The sequence below is a fragment of the Liolophura sinensis genome, chromosome 11 (assembly GCF_032854445.1).
Source record: "Liolophura sinensis isolate JHLJ2023 chromosome 11, CUHK_Ljap_v2, whole genome shotgun sequence".
Classification (NCBI taxonomy): Eukaryota; Metazoa; Mollusca; class Polyplacophora; order Chitonida; family Chitonidae; genus Liolophura; species Liolophura sinensis.
In genome coordinates, this window is record NC_088305.1 from 21,177,332 (window position 1) to 21,199,758 (window position 22,427).

The 22,427-nt window shown below is 38.4% G+C and overlaps 1 protein-coding gene across 1 annotated transcript; it reads left to right on the plus strand.

Annotated features, from left to right (window-relative positions):
• Nucleotides 1-49: 49 nt before the first annotated feature.
• Nucleotides 50-21,976, plus strand: LOC135478178 (PMS1 protein homolog 1-like). The gene is made up of 16 exons (XM_064758449.1): nucleotides 50-293; nucleotides 1,956-2,115; nucleotides 2,985-3,110; nucleotides 6,048-6,328; nucleotides 6,931-7,053; nucleotides 8,587-8,736; nucleotides 9,408-10,097; nucleotides 10,738-10,887; nucleotides 11,836-11,929; nucleotides 14,656-14,779; nucleotides 16,807-16,870; nucleotides 17,822-18,000; nucleotides 18,930-19,124; nucleotides 19,751-19,893; nucleotides 21,126-21,286; nucleotides 21,733-21,976. Exons 1-16 carry the CDS (start codon nucleotides 87-89, stop codon nucleotides 21,934-21,936), a joined length of 3,051 nt encoding a protein of 1,016 aa, XP_064614519.1. The 5' UTR covers nucleotides 50-86; the 3' UTR covers nucleotides 21,937-21,976.
• The last annotated feature ends 451 nt before the right edge of the window (nucleotides 21,977-22,427 follow it).

Consider the following 22,427-nt stretch of genomic DNA (forward strand, 5'->3'; position numbering starts at 1 on the left):
TTACACTGCATGTGTCTTCCGGTACAGGTGACCGCTGGTGGCGGTAAACGTGTGTGCCTGAGAAACATGTTTAAAAACGGAAAACAATGTCTAATTTTATGTCAAACGGAGAAAAGAAAACCGATTGCTTCGGCGATCATAACACGTGTGAGAAAGGCTGTCTTCAGGCTCTGCCAACTACCACAGTTCGTTTATTAGGCAGTAGTCAAGTGATAACATCTGTTTCGAGCGCTGTCAAAGAACTGATCGAAAATGCCCTGGATGCAGGTGCTACTAGTGTGGAAGTTAAACTGGTAAATTTGCCTATACGACATATATAATTTTAAAACAAAAACAACTGTTATCACAAAATACTTATTCAATATCTGATCCAACGGTCTCGTTAGACGTGTCAGATATCAACAAATATGCTTTCGACCATTCATACGGTATCATGGTCTGAGACTTTCAGAATTGTTGAATTGAAAGAAGTCTCAGTTCTGAAAATAATGGTTGTATAGTAGTGAATATCTACAACATACATGGAACCACCAGTAATTAAGACTATCTGATTCAGTTGAAAGACAGGGACTTAAACATGCATACCATTTAATATTTCTCATCTTCCATCAGACCAATCGGAAGTTAAGTGACCACATGATCCCCTTAGTAACAAACGGTGTGGGTGAAGAAAACACTGAAAACGTTATTGCACAGGAAAATGCCTATTTTTGAATTACGGTCAGCGATCTTATATCCGTTGGATTTGAATAATTTTCAGTTCCAGATTGCCTGAGTATTTCTGCAAAGTTTTCATGACGTTTTTTGTACAACTGGGCTTTACGGGGCGCTAGGAAAGTGGCCAAAAGTGACTTTTCCTCACTGCATTAACACTTGTCAGCCTGAGAATGGCATGTATGCTTATTATTATGATAAATATCTCATCTGAGAGCATCTCATCTGCTAGTTATTGTCCACACCTCAGGTGGCCGTGCTCATTATTGTCAATATCTAAGGCGGTAGTGCATTCTTATTACCATCAGTACCTCAGAATGGCATGCTTAATTATTATTATCTGTACATAAGGAAGTGGTGCTTATTATTTGTGCCTCAGGAGCCCATGATTGTTTGTACCTCAGGAGACTTGGTTATGGTCGTCTGCACCTGAGGAGATTTGCGTATGGTTGGCTATACCTCAGGAGATCATGCTTATGGTTGTCTGTATCTCAGGAGGCCATGCTTATGGTTGTCTGTACCTCAGGAGACCATGCTTATGATTGTCTGTACCTCAGGAGACCGTGCTTATGGTTGTCTGTACCTCAGGTAGACCATGCTTATGGTTGTTTGTTCCTCAGGAGACCATGCTTAAGGTTGTCTGTACCTCAGGAGACCATGATTATGGTTGTCTGTTCTTCAGGAGACCATGCTTATGGTTGTCTGTACCTCAGGAGACCGTGCTTATGGTTGTCTGTACCTCAGGTAGACCATGCTTATGGTTGTTTGTTCCTCAGGAGACCATGCTTAAGGTTGTCTGTACCTCAGGAGACCATGATTATGGTTGTCTGTTCTTCAGGAGACCATGCTTATGATTGTCTGTACCTCAGGAGACCATGCTTATGGTTGTCTGTGCCTCAGGAGACCATGCTTATGGTTGTTTGTACCTCAGGAGACCATGTTTATTTTTGTCTGTTCTTTAGAAGACCATGCTAATGGTTGTCTATACCTCAGGAGACCATGCTTAAGGTTGTCTGTACCTCAGGAGACCATGCTTATGGTTGTCTGTACCTCAGGAGACCATGTTTATGGTTGTCTGTTCTTCAGGAGATCATGCTAATGGTTGTCTATACATCAGCAGACCATGCTTATGGTTGTCTGTACCTCAGGAGACCATGATTATGGTTGTCTATACATCAGGAGGCCATGCTTATGGTTGTCTATACCTCACTAGATTATGCTTATGATTATCTGTACTTCAGGAGGACTATGGGCTGGAGAAGATTGAAGTCCGCGACAACGGATGTGGCATCCATCAGAGGAACATGAAATATGTGGCCAAACATTATCATACATCCAAAATTCACAGCTTTGATGACTTGGAGCTGTTGAGTACCTATGGGTTCCGAGGGGAGGCACTGGGTGAGCTCAATAACTTTTGCAATATGTGCTCATTTTGCATAGTAAAGTACATTTTGAGGGAAGTCGTTTTACTCAATCGACTTCAAATAGGATAGAGCTGAGGATAAAGGTGCTTGATTCAGAACTGCTGAATCTTTCTATTTTACATGTTGATTTCATCAAACTTTTCGCATATGAAAGAGCAGCTTTCAGTGCAATTTATACACGTTTATAATTAGATTTTGGAGACAAACAGGACATTGGTTGGATGTGTCAATTTCAGTGCTTTGCAAAAAGTATATTTTTATCAGTCTACCCAGAATAATTCTTGAATAAACACCTTGCAAAGATATGAAAAGGTTGACGAACTACAATAGACTGAGAGTGAAACTGCAGATATTGGGTGAGCTCCAGCAGTGCTTGAATGTTATTTTTTTGGTTTTTTTTTAGGAGCTATTTGGTGAGTAAATCTAAATAATGAATAAATAATAGAAATTAAAATCCACTTGCTAGTGTAGGAACTTGGTTTTGGGACTTTGGCTTTGGTCTGGTATATCCTGGCAATGGTTGATTGTATGAGGCCTACCAGGACTGACTTCCTTTGAAAAGGAAAACACTTTTTTTCGTGTGGATAGATCAATCATGATAAGACAGAACAGGTGATTCTGTAATTTCCTGAAAACATACCAGCAAGTCTTAAAAGTTGCACTTCAGCCAGAACTAGGCCATGTTCAAATCTCCACTGTCATATATGTGCTTTAGACTTTACGAATCATATCACCCGAACATCTATCAGGATGACCTTCTGGTTTTAGTGTCCGATAGTTTCAACAGTGTATATATATATATATATATATTTGTTTTATTTTTATTTTTTGACCTCAAACCAGGGTCATTGTGTTCTGTGTCTAACTTGACAATCACGTCTAAGACCGAGTCTGAGGATGTGGGTACCTGCATCACTGTCAACCGTCAAGGGGAGATAACCTCTTCAAAACCATCACATTTTGGCAGGGGTAAGTGGGAACAGTTAGAAATCGTACCAAGTCTCTGATTGATTGGATTTAAATGAAAAGACAAGTAGTAAAGCATTTGACTTGTGTAGTATTTATAAATAACATTTCCTTCCCTTTTTTTCATTTGAAAATTGAGCTTTTGTTCAGCCAGTAATAAATGAAGTCTTGATTATACATATGTAGTAGAGCCGTATATGGACGGACAAGTTTAAGTTGTATTAGATGTTGTCATGGCCCCATTTTCTGAACAAAAGACGACTCTATCCTTTGAGTATGTTGGCCAAGCCCTTTAGGGATTAACAGCACATTGTTGATAACACTCTCACATAATGCCGGGGGCTTCCATGGCCGAGAGGGGTTAGCACGCCAGCATGGCACAGTGACACAGGAGCCTCTCACTGATGCGGGTGCTGTAAGTTCAAGTCCAGCTGATGCTGGCTTCCTCTGCGGCTGTATGTGGGAAGGTCTGTTTGCAACCTGCGGATTTTCGTGGATTCCCCTGAGCTCTGTCTCATTTCCTGATCATCATTGTATAACTGAAATATTCTTTAGTTTTGGCATAAAGCACCAATCAAATGAATCAATCATGCAATGCTAGTTCCCATAATTTCTCAGGATTTGATCATGACTATTTTAAGAAGTATTTTCGATGTCACCAGATTTGGTCAGAGGGGAAAATAGGAGAAAAGTTGGAAATGAGACGTCCGTGATTTCAAATTCTGGGTAAATCTGTGGTACACACACATGTGCATCATACATCTGCAAATAGAGACACCCTGTTTTGACAAAATATGATGTGGATTGGGAGAGATAGGGAAAATAGGAGAAAATGGGAAATGAGACGTCCCTGATTTCAAATTCTGGGTAAGTCTATGGTACACACGTGGATTGGGAGAGATAGGGAAAATGGGAGAAAATTGGAAATGAGACATCCTTGATTTGAAATTCTGGGTAAATCTATGGTACACACGTGGATTGGGAAAGATGGGGAAAATAGGAGAAAATTGGAAATGAGACACCCTTGATTTGAAATTCTGGGTAAATCTATGGTACACACGTGGATTGGGAGAGATAGGGAAAATGGGAGAAAATTGGAAATGAGACATCCTTGATTTGAAATTCTGGGTAAATCTATGGTACACACGTGGATTGGGAGAGATAGGGAAAATAGGAGAAAATTGGAAATGAGACATCCTTGATTTGAAATTCTGGGTAAATCTATGGTACACACGTGGATTGGGAGAGATGGGGAAAATAGGAGAAAATTGGAAATGAGACATCCTTGATTTGAAATTCTGGGTAAATCTATGGTACACACGTGGATTGGGAGAGATAGGGAAAATGGGAGAAAATTGGAAATGAGACACCCTTGATTTGAAATTCTGAGTAAATCTATGGTACACACGTGGATTGGGAGAGATAGGGAAAATGGGAGAAAATTGGAAATGAGACACCCTTGATTTGAAATTCTGGGTAAATCTATGGTACACACGTGGATTGGGAGAGATAGGGAAAATAGGAGAAAATAGGAAATGAGACATCCTTGATTTGAAATTCTGGATGTATGTCATTGTGCTTCAGCTTGTTCAGTACAATCCAGTCTACTGTAAAATTCACTCAACTCTCTTTATTAAAAATAATTTTAAAATTTTTTGTTCAATGTTGACAGTAAAAAAATGTTTAAAAAATTATGAAAACTTTTGGAAACAAGATGGGATGGCATTTCATTGGATGCAGATTTTATCGAAAGGTGGTCTGCTCTTTCAAGGCTTACTTAAAGACAAAGAATGAATTAACATGAATTAAGTGTATGCCAGATGAAAGGCCTTTAAATGCTGTCATCAAAATGGTTCAATTTACATTTTAAGAATCTATTTAACCTAGTAAAATGCATTTGAAACTTTTGATTCAACGATGACCTGTTCTGGCCATATTGCAACCAGTGACGTCACATCATGTTTTTGCAACTTAACGCACACAGACTGTTAGTGTACTGTCTCTCCTCTGCAGGTACCAGTCAGATAATCCAACACTTTTATATAGAGATTTCAGTGTTGTTTATTCCATGCATGGTGTTATAGGGTAAAAAGCTACAAAGAAAACAAAGAAGTGACATGAGCAATAACCTCAAAACAGTGTGTCACAATCTCTGCAACAATAACCGAACTACTTTCAGAAAAAGTTACGAAACAGGTGGTGAGCTTTGTGACGCCAAGGAAATTACTACACCAAAAACAATGGCAGAAAATTATGGCAGAGTTTACTCTTATAATTAAAACTAGGCTCACACAGTCAGAATTTATAATGTCAGCAAACTTACAAACACTATATACTTCGGTATGGGGAATAAACGTTCAAAATCATACGTAAGCATCTCGCTTCTGTGTTATACTCATTAAATGAAACATGTCAATGTGAATACAAGAAAGAAAATCATGACTAGCATAAGTTTTGGGAACTGTTCATATGGTTTCAGCGATCAGTTAGTGGCACATAAACAGAAAGTAAGACAGCTGGTAGTGATAGCGAAATAAGGAGCACGTGGATGCAAGAGCTGCACTCATCGACTACACTGAATTACCTCAAAAACAGAAGAGTTCTAAAACAGTCAAGATAGGGACAGCACAGTTAGGCTTCATTAGTCAAAATGCAAATCATATTCTTGAGTATGGCATAAAACATCAATCAAATAAATAAATAAATGAAAATGCAAATGTATATAGAACTACGAATGTATACGCTGAATAGTCCTTGAAACTATTTCGTGCCAAAAATGTGAAAGTGACATCACTCATACACCATCGTAGAATCCAATGTTTTAAAACTATTTTTCTTGGTTGAAAATTTTTCCATACAGTATTTAAAATGGCCTTTATTTTTGTTTTTTCCCCTCTCTGTCTGACCTAACCTAATCCTATAATTGATTTCCTTTGGTAGGAACATCTGTGATGGCAGCCAACCTCTTCAAGAACCTGCCAGTCAGGAAACAGTTCTATAGCACTGTCAAGAAGAAAAAAGATGAACTGAAAAGGGTTGAAGATCTTGTGATGTCATATGGCGTGATAAGGCCTGATGTGAGGATATCACTACGCCACAACAAGGACCTTGTCTGGCAGAAGTTTGCTGTGATGGACCATCGCACAGTTCTGTTGAACATTCTTGGAACGGCCACATTCAGTGCTCTAGAAAACAAAACAATCAAGCATGATAATCCTAAGGTAAAAATATCCCAATTTTTTTTTTTTTTTTTACGAGGGTTTTTCAGTGATAGGATAAGGTAACATTTGGTATCTGTAATTCTCAATAAGAGGGCTACGGACACCTCATATTTCCGTATCCTATCACTGAGTAAATGCATCTAACAAATTTATCCCTCAAGACACCCACGGATTCAGTGCCAAAAACTGACTTATGTGCCGATTGATTGCCCAAGCAAACAAAGGGAGATAACCTAGCCAGCAGACACACATGATGTCAGCTGCAGGATACAGGATTATATTATGTCTGATGCGAGATACCGGCATTTATTTATTTGATCGTTGTGTAATACTGTACTCAAGAACTGCTGTTTGCTATGGGGAGAGGAAACATTTGATATTTAAAATTATTTACACAAATGCGTGGATTTGGAAATACATTGTATCACAGTGTATGAAAAAGTAGACAAACTTCATGTTTCCCAAACTGTATATGGGTATGTTAAGACGGACACATACAGGTGCTAGATTGTGGTTGAATGAAAACTGAAAAATGTAACATATTTGTATGGTTATATTATTTTCATGAACATCATGTTTTCTTCTTTTTTTTTTTTCATGAGATGGAGATGGAAGCTTTTATACCCAAGGTAAAATGTAAAGTGGCGTTGACAAGTCGAGCTACTGGAGATAGACACCTGACATTTGTTAACAAGAGACCAGTTGTCCTAAAGGAAGTCAATAAGGTTTGTAAGTAATGGATGCCTCCTGGTATTGCATAAATTTAGCCAAAATTCAAAATTGGGTGTATCATTCTCAAATTTTCTCATATTAAATCTTATTTTCCTTATCTTTCTGATGTTAATTTTGTTCGAATATGGTGTTCGCTGAGGGGTTAAAGCTATGGTTGCCAGGGAGGTAGTTTCGAGTTTTCTCTCTTCCATTTGACCTGTCAGAAACTTAAGATTACAACAAAGTAGATAACATTTCTCAAACTTAAGACAAACGGGGGAAAATTTAGGTGCTGCTTGTATGTGAACTTGTGAAGTTCTTGTCAGAACATGATGAGACAGGCCTCTGTCAATTTATGTCAGCAAGGTTTGCCTAACATTTTTGACAAGTCACATGATACAGTTGAACTATGTTTACTTTAAGCTACAAAAGAGTTCGGAGTAAAAACTTCCCTATTCTTATAGGCTGTGACTCACAGGTCGTAGCAATGTGGTTTGCGCCATTCTGATTTGTCATCACAAAATACGTTGGAGGAGCGCCGCAGCGACTTTTGTTAAGATTATTATTAAAGCGCTCATTCTCGATTCGCTATCTTTATCTATGAGGTCACATGTTTTAATCCAGCTTTCACTTCTTTTGCATATTTGACTGTGGCATCAAGTCATGATTTATTTATTTATTTGATTGGTGTTTTACGCCGTACCCAAGAGTATTTCACTTATACGATGGCGGCCAGCATTATGGTAGGAGGAAACCGAGCAGAGCCCGGGAGAAACCCACGACCATCTGCAGGTTGCTGTCACACCTTCCCATGTAAGGCTGGAGAGGAAGCCAGTATGAGCTGGACTTGAACTCACAGCAACCTCATTTGGTGAAAGGCTCCTGGCTCATTACCATTAAGTCATGAGGTTTGTCAGCTACCTGGTCAAGGTCGGTGGTTAACTGCAATTGGCACATGTTCAATCTCATTAAAACCCGATCACTAACAACGATTTGACACACTTCTTATCCCCAGTGTGTTCAGCTACCTGTGGTGAACTGAGATGACATGAACAACCAGAGATCATTGACGTCAGAAGTGACAAATCAATGTGAGGCATTCTAAGGAGCTTATTTTCTCCAGAAACAGTGGAGAAACTTTCCTTCAAACGAGTTTTTGTTATGCAGATTTAAGTTTGTCACAGTGAAACATTTGGCCAATGGGAGTACAACAACAAAACGGTACGATTTGCTTTGCGGCCAGATATTGACTTTACCACACCACCATGCTGTGGCTTATCTGTGGTTTCATGTGATATTTCTTAAGTTGCCCCCAGCTTCAGCTATATCCGTGACTTCTGCCTTGTTTCGAGCAGCGCATCTGTGATTGGCTGAAAGAGATACTCCTTTTGAACGCACCAGGGATAGGCAGTGTGTGTATCGTATGTATATCGCTTCCTGATATCAGATTGGTCATATGTTATTTGGTCACAACGTCATTTCCAAAAAACTTCTAAGAAATTAAATTTATGAAATTTTCAGAATATATCATCTTTTTTTTTTTCTAGCTTGTCCGCCAATTTTACAGCAGTCACCACAGCGGTGACGCGACAGCTGGTTCAAGATACCCGATATACTTCTTGTCAGTGGTGCTGCCCTCTAGCGAACTAGATGTGAATGTAGAGCCGAACAAAACCAGGGTTATGATGGAGAATAAGGTATTACGGTGAATAACTGTTACTTTGGGACTTTTGTGACAATAGATCAACGCGTGACCATTTGTGCGATCTTAATACATTCCTTGGAGACCACGTGTTGTCCACCAATATAGTGTGCAGATCTCTACATCTCATTTGACAAAGATTGCTGTTATTAAAATTACGAAGGGTTGTTGATTTACCGCATGCACCCTGGTTCCTCTACCCATAAAACTGAGTACCATTATGTAAGATGAAATATTCTCAAGTAATCCATTAAAACAATCAGTCAGTCAGAATAAATGTTGCTAAAAGTCATTTCGTGGCTGTAATGATTTATTTATTTATTTGATAGGTGTTTTACGTTGTACTCAAGAATATTTCACTTATACGACAGCGGCCAGCATTATGGTGGGTAGAAACCGGCAGAGCCCGAGGGAAACCCACGACCATCCGCAGGTTGCTGGCAGACCTTCCCATGTACGGGGCTGTAATGAATCAGCCATTCAATGGCTATTATGATACTATAAAGATATATTGTAAAATTCTAAATTGATATTTATTTCTTTATTTTATGGAATCATTTCATTTTTTTCATACGGCTGTAAGACAAGAAATCTGATATTCAATTTTGTTTGAGTTTTGTGGTTGTGACACAATTTAACAACTTTCTTATGGCCTCTTGCAAACAGGATGTTCTTTTACAACTTTTAAGTGAGATGCTGGAAGCGCATTATGGGCCCTTGTCAAAAACGGCAGTAACAGCAAATTCAAACGGTGGCATCTCCAACCCACAAAACAGTACCACAGGCAAGTTAGCGGCTCAACCTGGTGATGATTTATCACAGACTGAATATAAAACTGTTCAGGATGATGACGGAACAAGTAGTAAATCAAGCAGTGTAGTGGAGAGAGAAAGTCGACATGGATTGTCAGAGTCTGTTGATGCCAGGGGCTTGGATGCATCACAAGAAGACTCTTTCGGTTCATTTGAAATTGAAATTGTTACACCAGAGAAAACTGCTGAAGAAGAAATGGACACAACAAAGAACTCAGCTTCAAATGACCCAGAGGTGGTAAGGGAAGAGAACTCTGCCAAGGGAAGTAACTCTTACTCCGTCTGTGACAAGGACAGGAAAACGTCACAAAAAGAGGAAGCATTTCAAGAGCTTTTAATTGATTTAGATGAGGATGACATACTCTGCACATTTGATGGAGATTCTGGAAAATCTTCCCCAGGAGAATTCCTGAATGATCAAAGTTTGCGGAATAAGAGTGGTGATGTAATATCTGAGGAGGGGCAGAGTTCCAGCGTGGATTCTGTGAATGCTGATAGGTGGTCCAAAGGAGCACTGATGGACAGCTCGGGCAAACCCATACAGGTGAGTGGTAGGACAGCATTTAAGGCAGATAACTCTGAGTGAAGAATTGAAGGTAGATAACTCTTGGTGTTGCATTCAAGGTAGATAACTCTTGGCGCAGACGTTGTACAAACGGGAAGCAGCCATGCTTTAAACTTTTACATTGTACATGTCACAGGTGTGAGTAGTTTTAAAGATGTAGATGTACTGTAAATACAATGCTTGAGGTACTGTTAGTGTGTCTTTCTGTATTTACATGACTCGTTCATCTTTTCTAAGTATCCTTTTCATTTCAGACTGCTGTTAAGTGAAAATTTAATTCTTGATTATTTAGATATTCAGGAAAGAGAGACGTATGCATACCATGGTAGTTACAATCAACAATTAATTTATATAACATACACTTACCAACACCGGTATTATGATATTTTGATCTCTTTACTTATTGCTGGCTTCCTCTCCGGCCGTACCTGGGAAGGTCTGTCTGCAACCTGTGGATGGTCGTGGGTTTCCCCCGGGCTCTGCCCAGTTTCCTCACACCATAATGCTGGCCACCATCGTATAAGTGAAATATTCTTGAGTACGGCGTAAAACACCAGTCAAATAAATAAAGAAATCTATTTACTTATTTGTCGGTTTTTTGTTTTTTTTTGTCTATAAGGGCCCTGCGTTATTATTTCCACCCTCTAGCCGTGGTGTCAAAACATCAACAACAACAACAGCTGTGAACAGCAATGGAAAGAGACCATTCTCCCCATCTGAAGATGTCACAGAGAGTCCGACTGCTAAGAAACCCTCCGTCATCAAACCAGTGAGAACAGTATTAATGCATACCAGTACTTCATTTAAGAACTTAAATGTTAAGATGGAAACTGCTAAATAATGGTTTGTTCACTTCGCCCAAGGGAAAATGTACATAGACCTGTAGACCTGATTAACAAATTGAAGTATTTTCAGGTCTTGAAGGTGATAGGATGTTGGAGCATTAAATTCTTTCATATTTGACTTTGGCCTGATTTTAACTTATATGCAACCTGTTGCTAAAGATACCACAAAATCCAGATTTTGACTCCAATGTAACCACTTACCATTGATTCAGAAAGTTCACATTTTGACTCTGTTGTAACTGACTTATGATACAAAACAGCCAGATTTTGACTCCATTGTGACTTCTGACCTACAAAACAGCAAGGCCAGATTTTGACTCCAATATAACCTCTCACCAGTGATAGAAGACGTTGAGATTTTGATTCCATTTAACCTTTGAAAGAGTAAAGGTCTGATTTTGTAAGTTTATTTTTACTTGGTCTTTTTTTTTTTTTTTCGCCCATGACTAACTTGCTGAGTTTACCGTTTTCTGACAATGGTAATGATTCTAGAAAAGTGCTTCAAAGCTGGTTTGGAAGTTATATGTATTACAGTATCATGCTGGAAAAATTGTATGTATGAAAAAATGTTTTTTTTTAGCACCAAAATGATATTTTATGACATTTATTATCCTCGCAAAATGCATTTTGGTGGGTGAAATTTGGAGTCATTTAGAGGAAGTGTTTTTTCTTTGCTGTTAGTTTATAAAATGGTGTCAGAGAATGTTATTTGCTACAGGAGTCAGTTTAATGTGTTACTGGTCATCTGCAGGCTACAAGGTTACAAAAGTGTTACACCAGCATAACTGAACTTGAACAAGTATTAACTAAGTTGAACACTTCTGTACTTGAACAAATAATAACTAACTTGAACATGTTTCTCTGTTCCTTAGGCACAGACCACTATGTTTGATCTCATCAGCAGTCAACCAATCAAACGTCCCCAAACTGCCTTCATCCATTTTTCCAAGGAAATTCGCCCCACAGGTACATGTATGCCTTACTTCTTGTCATAACTTTGACAACTGAGCGACGCATACGTGTAAACATTACTTTATGGTCACTTCAATATTTTGATTTATTTGAGTCCTATTTAAAGCCACCCTGGAAAATTATTCACTTATACGATGGCAGTCTGTTTTTTTTGGGTGGCGGAAACAGTGCCCCAGGGTAAACCTCCAACCTTTGGCAGGTTTGTGAACATTTTTTCGACGCATGATAACCAGACATGCACAACATAATATTAGTGGAAGACAAGTGATCTTCAGGGAATGTTAGACACCACAGACAGCCACTCGAGCTTCGTGGATGGCTTTTTGTTTCCAAATTCCCCATAGTTCAGAGGTCCACAGGTTCATCTGTCCATGGGTTTTTCTGCCCATGGGTTCATTTGTTCGAGGGCTCATCTCTCCATGGGGGCTTCATCTGCCTGTGGGTTCATTTGCCTATATGTTCACCTGTCCATGGGTTCATATGTCTATGGGTTCATTTGTCCATGGGCTCATCTGTCCATGGGTTTCACCTGTCCATGGGTTCATATGTCTATGGGTTCAATTGTCCATGGGCTCATCTGTCCATGGGTTTCACCTGTCCATGGGTTCATATGTCTGTGGGTTCATTTGTCCATAAACTCATCTGTCCATGGGTTCATATGTCTATAGGTTCATTTGTCCATGGGCTCACCTGTCCATGGACTCATCTGCTCATGGTGCCCCAAGAAGACACAATATACATACTCACACTTTGTGACTCCTCATCATCATATAATTATTAAGTTCAACCCCAAGTATTCATTTGTTCATTCTGTATAGATGTAACTGAATAGGATAAAAGTGTACAGTAAACAAAAAAATGATGAAAGTCACACAGGAACTCAAAACACCTCAGTCAACGTGGTTACAGGATTAGTGTCCAGATTTAGCTACTTGTCCTAAGTATCAAGATAATAACCTGTTTAACAGCGTGTTACCAAGAGGACCTCTGACAAACTTTAAATCCACCAAAAACAATCAAAAACAATTACCACCCTAGCTGATGTCCAACCAACCACCTGGTAAATCTCAGCGGGTAACGTCATACATGGCCAACCCAAGTCTATAGCTGGCCTGTATAACCTGAGAATTCATATCAGAATGATGTCATTTTCAGGATGGACTCTAGCTACACAGGAGCAAATATACTGCCATATCAATTTGAACCCTTAGTGGACGACGTTGAAGTTCCAGTTTATGACACAGATGTCTCTGGTCCGACTTCAGATTCAGAGTTTTCAGACATTGAATTTGATCTGTGTCCGGGCATTTCCAACTGCTCTGGCAATACAAACTGGTAAACTATAGCTCTATGCAGTGTTACACTTTAGATCTACATTTTGTGTGTCTGTCAGATTTAATATTTATTATTCTTTCCTTCTGTCCACTTCACGATAAATATCATTCTATTCCCTGAGTGGATTTATTTCAAAAATAGGTTCGCAGGAATTAATTTTCATGCATTTAATCAAGGCAAATACCGAAAAAACATTCTTACAACTGTTTAATTTTCCTCGTTGTATTATGGCCGGAATTACTTGAGCACGTACTTGAACTTAATTTTAATGTATTTCAACCTCAGTCATTTATTTCTTGATTAACAATGTCAAGCATCACAATTAGTTTTGGTTTGTTTTTCGGTTTTAGTCGTTCACTGTAGCCAGTCGGAAACTGCTAGAATTGTCGTAGCTGTCAAACATCCATCGTGGTGTTGTAGTTCGCAGTTTGTTAGAAGCTCATTCGTTTGTCCACACGAGAGACACAGCCAATGGGATAGCGTGTTTCAAAGTGACATTCATTGGAAGCCATCACGTGATTGTATCTACTTTTCTTTCACTTGATCGGCATACTCCAGATTGATCAAACTAATGACGAATGAACGCCCGCTTTGTTTCACACCCACCAAGCCCCATCAACAGAGTTTATATACATATATTTAAAGCCTAACATTTCCTTCCTGCTGTTAAAATTTTGCCGCTAGCCGGGCAAATATTTGGCTGTGGTGGGTATAAAACCCTTCCATCTTGTACCATCTCTGAAAACGCTGACTCGCGAATTCTGTGACAACCTATTTTTACGACGGTATGCGTGAAGAAATTTGATATGCGTGTTGTCATTTGCGTGGCTTTTTATCGCTGAACTAAACGGTGACAGCTCATAAAGGTTGGACTTGTAAGACGTCATTCGGCAGAGACTACCGAGTGTTGGCAGAAGAAACCATAAACCCAGCCTCATTATCTTGTGATTTTAATGCCATATTACTCAGATTACTGTACATTTTTCCAATATTTTTTTACACTCAATTTAACAAAGTCTACAATGGTAGCTAATTATGAATAAATAACAAATCTGGACACTAATCCTTTAAGAAGCATTTTATGTTTTTAATGCTGAAAAACTTCAAAATTCAAAATAATGCATACAATATGGCCAATTTCTTTACCAGTCCATCCACAAATATATACAAATGAATTTCAAAACCTGGCTCGTATGTTAAATATTTAATTATTTCATTTTTGCTGAATGCCATACTTGAGAGTTCTTCACCTATATGAAAAGAACTCAAAAGACCTCTGTTAACATGCTTAAGAAGCATTTTATGTTTATAATGCTGAATTTTTTCGTAATTTAATTACGTTATAATATAAAAGTAGATTTAATCTGATTGGTCACATGTTTCAGTGGTACAGGAGAACCCAGGTGCTTCGTTTGAGGACATCGCTCGTCTGATTGGTCAGAAGTGGAAGAACCTGACAGAGACGGACAAACAGAAATATGAAGAAATGACTTCAAAGGATGTGGAAAGGTATTTGGCCATGTCATTCTGTTGTTTCATTCACCTGATTGTTGATTTTCTTCAAGTGTCTTTAATATTTGTATATTCAGTTTCCCGTGGCACCTAAGTCAATCTTTTTTCTTATAACAGTAGACGTTATCATAGACAAAAGTATAGCTACTAAAAATAGACTTGAGAAAGCACCAGCTTAAACTGCAACCATCTGTATAGCACTAATGTATTTGCCTTATAACGGGGTATTTAGTGGCAAATAAGGGTCATAAGATATTGCTGTGGGTGCTGAAACTTATGTTTTTCCAGGAGGTAAGACCTTTTTAAGATCACTAGATCTTACGTTTTTCCAGTAGGATATCACCTTTTTAAGATCGCTAGATCTTATGTTTTTCCAGTAGGACATCACCTTTTTAAGATCACTAGATCTTATGTTTTTCCAGTAGGACATCACCTTTTTAAGATCACTAGATCTTATGTTTTTCCAGTAGGACATCACCTTTTTAAGATCACTAGATCTTATGTTTTTCTAGTAGGATATCACCTTTTTAAGATCACTAGATCTTATGTTTTTCTAGTAGGATATCACCTTTTTAAGATCACTGGATTATATGGTTTTCCAGTAGGATATCACCTTTTTAAGATCACTGGATTTTATGTTTTTCCAGTAAGATATCACCTTTCTAAGATCACTAGATCTTGCAGAAAATCTGGCCAGATGCATAACTTTAAATAATAGTCATGTTAGAAATTTCAGGTTGAATACATTGCTTTCCTAACCTGTTCAGCTCACACAAAAGAGGAAATTTTTAAAGGATTAGTGTCCAGATTTTCCTACTTGTCCTAAGCATAAAGATTATAGCCTGTTTAACAGGGTGTTACCAGGAAGGCCTCTGAGAAGCATAATTATCACTTTAAATCCACCAAAAACAATAGATTTACTACCCTAGCCGATCTCCAGCCAGCCACCGGGTAAAGCTCAGCAGGTGACATCAAAGATGGCATACCTTAGTCTAACTGGCCTGTATAATCTGGTAATTCTTATCAAAATGATGTCATTTTCGAGATGAATTCTAACTACACAGAAGCAAATATATTGCCGTATCAACTTGAACCCATTGTGGACGACGTTGAAGTTCCGATTTATGACACATCTCTGGTCCGACTTCAGATTCCGAGTTTTCAGACATTGAATTTGATCTGTGTCCAGGCATTTCCAACTGCTCTGGCAATACAGACTGGTAAACTATAGCTTTATGCAGTGTTACACTTTAGATCTACATTTTGTGTGTCTGTCAGATTTAATATTTATTATTCTTTCCTTCTGTCCACTTCACAATAAATATCATTCTATTCCCTGAGTGGATTTATTTCAAAAATGGGTTTACGGGAATCAATATACATGCATTTAATCAAGGCAGTACTGAAAAAAGCATTCTTACAACTGTTTAATTTTGCTGGTTAAATTATGACCAGAATTACTTAAACATGTCAAATAGGTATTTATGAAGGGTGGCTTTAATCCTCTTTTGTTTCCTGTGGTGTCACTAATCCTCATAATCTGAATCAGAGATTAAAACGATGAACGATGGATTATCACAATGTAACATTGCTTCCGCACTACCCTTAGCAGTATTCAAAGAGATGTCACTTGTTTTCACACCTTTGATGAGTAATATTAATGAACAACCAGTATTTCAACCTCAGTCGAGCTACAAAATATACAAGGGTAACTAATAATGAATAATTATGAATGAATTATGAATAATTAGCTAATTATGAATAATTAGCTAATCTGGACACTAAACCTTTAAGATGCTCTTTGTGGAGTAAGATGATTTTTGTCCCCACAAAAATAATTTTCTCTACGTTTTCAATAGAAATCGGAGCTTTATAGAGAATACTGATAAATGTTTTACAATTAAGATGAGACAAAGTTACATTTTTGACAACAGAGTTTAACAACTTATGAGTGTCTTACCCATATTTACTATTTGCAAAAATTCTTTTGAAAATTTTTTGATTTTGTGAAAACTTGTTGGCAGATATCGACAACAAATGTCAGCATCCAAAGAGTTTCTGAACAACGGGAAGAAGAAAGCAGAAAAGGTGAAGACATTTTAATATCCGTCTTTATTTTTGAAGCAGGCAAAAAATGAAGTGTCTAAGTATTCATATCATTAGTCAACATCATAGTTGTGTGTTACTACTGAAGTAATTTTCCTCATTCTTAGGACAGATACCAGTGTTGCTAAAAGTAAAAAATTACACTTCTCTCTCAGTTTTTACGGAAAGTACAAATATGTATATGTTGTTGGTGAGATGTGGTAACCATGTGAGAAAAGAAAAACTGTGTGTTGCTGTTACAATTACATGTATATTGACTAAAAGCAGCAGATAAGATGTCCCAAAAAGTAGAACCATTACATTAATTGTGATGTACAACTTTTGAGAGCATTCACGTTGCCTGCGTGCAGAATAGTGCCATTAACGACACCTGGTGAAGAGAAGCTAAAATGATTTCATTATCCTTGTAAGCCAAATGAGAATCCATATAAGCCAAATGAGAATCCATGTAAGCCAAATGAGAATCCATATAAGCCAAGTGAGAATTCATGTAAGCCAGTGGAAAATCCACTTAAGCCAAATGAGAATCCATATAAGCCAAATGAGAATCCATGTAAGCCAGTTGAGAATTAATTTAAGCCAAATCAGAATTCATGTAAGCCAAATGAGAATCCATATGAGCCAAGTGAGAATCCATGTAAGCCAGTTGAGAATTCATGTAAGCCAGTAGAGAATTCATGTAAGCCAAATGGGAATCCATGTAAGCCAAATGAGAATCCATGTAAGCCAGTTGAGAATTCATGTAAGCCAAATGAGAATCCATATGAGCCAAGTGAGAATCCAGAATTGTAAGCAAATTGAGAATCCATATTAGCCAAATGAGAATCTCAGCTTGGTCTGCGATCTTATCAACTGAGTACCTTAAGACAAAGAGAAACTAATCGTATTTCAAGTGAAATACAGAATATTGTTTGTTTTTTTTTCACATTACAGCCATCAAAACGTGCCAGTCTGTCCATCAAGGACTGTTTGATGAATATGATGTCACCAAAAGCGACAAAGCCAGGACGAAGGAGGACATTGACCCCTCGTAGGTCGTCGGTGAATTCTGTCACCGTGCCCTTCAAAATGGCCGACTTGGAGGACAGCTACTCCTCAGGATTGAGACAAAGGTCAGGTGTTGATCTCATGAGATTATATATTGACTTGGGTCAGAAATTTTAAAATTCCAATTAATGTGTACCATATGGCTGATTTCTTCATCTGCGCATCCATACATTTAAATGAATGAAATTCAAAACCTGGGTCATATGATAAATATTTATTTATGCGATTTTTGCTGAATGCCATGCTAAGAATTTGATTGAGGACATAGAGTGCCTTTGGTAAACTATCACAGGTTACTGAAGAACTTTCCCACATGGTATGTACAGATATAATCGCCATGTTTGCGGAGACAAGTGGTCTTCAATGAATGCTACAACGCACAAACGGCCACACAATATGGTTAGCGTGTGAATGTCATGCCTTTCCATCTGCTCCTACAATATATGTTAATAATAATAATAATTTATTTATTTATTTATTTGATTGGTGGTTTATGCCATTCTCAAGAATATTTCACTTTTAAGTCGACAGCCATGGTGGGAGGAGACCTGGCAGAGCCTGGGGAAATCCACGACCACCAGCAGGTTAAATCGGGTTGGACTGTCACTTTGTGTGTCACTCTGGCAATTGAACGGCTGGTGCCTTAACCACTCACCCAAAGCCTGATCCAGTGTTTAAGATTTGAGCATTTGTAACATTGGTATTAACTTGGTATTGGTATTATAAAAAAGACTGTTGTATTAGTCCCAGGTGATAGCAGACTGTCACACCTATTACCGGTGAAATCTGTATTTACCTCAGTAAAAAAGTTGCTGGGATTAAGAGACGTCTCTTAATCCAAGGTTAGATGCAATTTATTAGATGTCACTGGTCTAGAATGACTCAAAATGCTGCATTGCCAGTCACATAAAGAATCAGCCAACAGTAACTGTGTGCATAAGTGCCTAATATTTGCTTTCATTTTTCATCAACATACTACCTCCTTGGTTTTTAGCCAAAATCAGACTGATCCAAACTTTAAGCTGGTTGGATGTTTGAAGTCCAACGGTTCATGGGTCTGTTGCCATGGAAACAAGATTCAGACCATAAACACCTCCCGCATTGAAGAGTCAGTGGTGTATCATAGACTGATGAAGAGTTACGTCTTAAGGACTGAGAAATTGGATACACCTACTCTGTTAACAAAAAGGTATGTGTCATCCCTGATTATTAATTTTCTTAGGTCACTCACAGTAAACATACTACGTACATTCACCAATAGAATGAATCTTATTACAACAAATATACAAGATTTTAAGATTTGTGTTTATTAGATTTTAATGGCTGCATTTTGATAAATTATGATTTATAATAATTGTGTCTTTAACCAGTTCCTTCAGAGATTCTGGCTGCCAGTTGACTTCGCTGTAAGACAAGATTAAAGTTCTGTTGAACATATTCTAATTTATTTAATGTTTGTAATATAATCGTTTCTGATTGGCTCGTGTTATAAATAGGCAAGTCCAGGCTATGCTTACGCTAAGCTGAAAGTTGGGTGTTGCAGATTTATTTTAAGCATTACCATAGTTGCAGGGTTTCCCCCGTGAGACCCTGTCTCTGTTGTCGGCCAATCAGTGTTGATTATCTATCTGTATAAGTACACGCATGCCTTGATATATGTAGTGCAGTAGGTTCTTTTTATGAGTGAGAAAAGGATATAAGAAAAGCATACCTTCAGTCAAATTTTAAAGCGTCTCCAAAAATCACAGGGTGCATTTTTCAGTCAGATAGTAAGAATGAATCATGTGTTACTTCAGTCTTGTTGTTTTGTTCCAGTGCTATGAATGGAAATGGTTGCCATGACTTCTATGCGACCTTGGTTGCCATGGCAGAGGAATGCTCCAATTTGATTGGAGGTCATCATCACATTGTGGATGAAAGGCTCACATGTAATGGTTTGGATATCACCTGGTGCAAAGGTAGATCTAGAAAAAGAGTTGCTGTGTGAGTTCAAGTCCAGCTCATGCTGGCTTCCTCTGCGACCATGCAGGGAAGGTCTGTCGACCAACCTGCGGATGGTCGTGGGCTGTGCCCGGTTTCCACCCACCATTATGCTGGCCGCTGTTGTATAAGTGAAATATTCTTGAGTACGGCGTGAAATACCAATCAAATAAATAAATAAAGAGTTTCTCTCTTACAATTTCTGACAGCGATGCCCTATCTTAATATGGCTATGCTTAGCGTGAGAATCTAACAAGGACATTAATGCCAGTGGTGAATTTTCACGCTGCCTATAAGCCTACCATCGCCCTAGTAGCAACATCACCAGAGTAGTCTCCCTTGTACGTGACAGGCCCGAAAGGGTGCACTTTGTGATTGTATATTTCCTGATTGTCATCGGATGGAGGATGAAAATGTACAACTGGCCTTAATTATTTGGGTTCCATTCTCTGTACAGAGGGACGTCACAACGTTTTGTTGGCGACAGAGTCTAGATTGGGTATGCATGAAAACTTGTGTCTGGGATTTGTTACAGTTAGAGGCATGGGAGAAATGTTCTGGGCCTTAGACAAAAATGTATGCTTGATTTGAGCGAAGCTAGCCGTGTCCCTGGGGCTAATAGGAATAGTAGTGATTGAAGCACACCGGGCCTAGCCCCTGGGCTGGCCCATGCATAGTCATGATGGGCCTCCGGTGAATCACTTCTGCACCACAGAAATGATGTTCTTGTAGCAGGCAGTTATCCCTTGACAAATGAGGTCATTACTTAATTCTACCTCTTGGTGGTTTGGCTCCATAGGTTTAACCAAGGGGGTGTCTCTATGTCTTTGAGACGCCCTATTCTGACAAAATTAACAAGGCAGAGAAAGAAAAAATTGGAGAATATTGGAAATGAGGGGATCTGATTCTTGCTAAATCTACGGTTAGCTGCAGCCTCGAGTCCTCCACCAGTGAAAATAACCACCATACTATGCATTTGTTTGACTGAATTTTACAAATTTTGACCTCAGTCAGGCGTACGGGTGGAGTGCCTGGTGTTTTTTGGCATAACTTTCTTCATTACCTTTAAAACCATAGTCTTGTTTTTAGAGCTCCTGTTCATGTATCCTTTAAGGCCAGTTCTCTTTCCTTGGCAACCGAAACAATCTCTTGTAGGACAATCTTTCACAGATTGTTCTGGTTGACACAAGATTTCTTTACCTGTTAACAGATTCAGAGACCAGCCAGATGAATTTCCACTTGATGGGTGTGACCCCAAACATTTCCTATCATGGAGTTAAGGAATTGCGTGAGATTTTGGAACAAATAACCGTGACTGGGGCTAAAGATGTGGCATCCTGTCGACCTCTAAATGTCATCAACTACCTCAAGGTCACAGCAAACAAGTTCCCACATAATTTAAACGTTAAATAAAACATTAAATTTGGTAAAAAGTTTTCACAATTATATTACAAGTTCAGTTGGAAAACATTGTTATGAAGTTTTTTAGCTGATTTAAATGTTTGAAATGAGGAAAAAGTTTGCTCTAGAGGGAGTGTATTCGCAAAAACAAAAAATAAATGCAGAGATGACTTTAACTCAAGCAAAAAAACCTTCAAGTATATGCATGTATAGTTTTGATTAGAATGTATAGTTTTGAAAAGTAATATTTAAACTACAATGGAAGCTGATAATTAGCTCTAACTTAATTTTTGTTTGTTGTGCCAAAGAAGTTGAGACTGTCAATTTTTTCCCAAATACCAGTGGTTAATATCCTTTGAAGCTAGACACAGTTTATGCAAAATTTAATGTTTTGTTTTCTGTTTTATGGAATACAGGGTGAAGCTGTTCGCATCACAAGGAGCTCTCCTGCGAAAACTCAGCTGGCAGATGTGGAGGAGCTCTTAGATCAGCTGGCCAATGAGGTTCCTTCCTGCTGCGTTACGTGTCTTCATGACAAACCATTTTACCACGAACTCTACGATTTGTCTCATGTAACATTTTCTCAAACTCAGCCGTCACAAATTCCCCCACAAACGTGAAGTACTTATTCACCTTAATGTGTGTATATATATATATATATATATATATATATATATATATATGAACACATACACCTACATTTCACCGACATATTTCTATATCAGCAGGCATAAACTGGCACTCACAACTGAAGGAAGAAATATATACTCCCCATGAAGGTCACGAGTTTTGAACCAGTGCTTAATAGTGTATCAGACATGCACATCATTCATATTGGTTAAGGGGTGGTCTGGTTAAGTGGTTAAGATGCTTGTTTTTCAATTGTTAGGACATGCAAGCTGTGGGTTCAAATCCGACTTTGGGTATGGAATTTGTGGAGTCCCTTGCTCTCATTGTTACTGTCTGGTGACAGTAATCAGTTGACGATTCTTGTGTTACCATTGGAACAGTCTAACGTTCATTTGAAATTGTCTTCCTCCAGTAGGCTTGTATGTACATGTACATCACAGATACAAAAGCTTGCCCAATACTTGCCAAAGGCCAGTGGTTT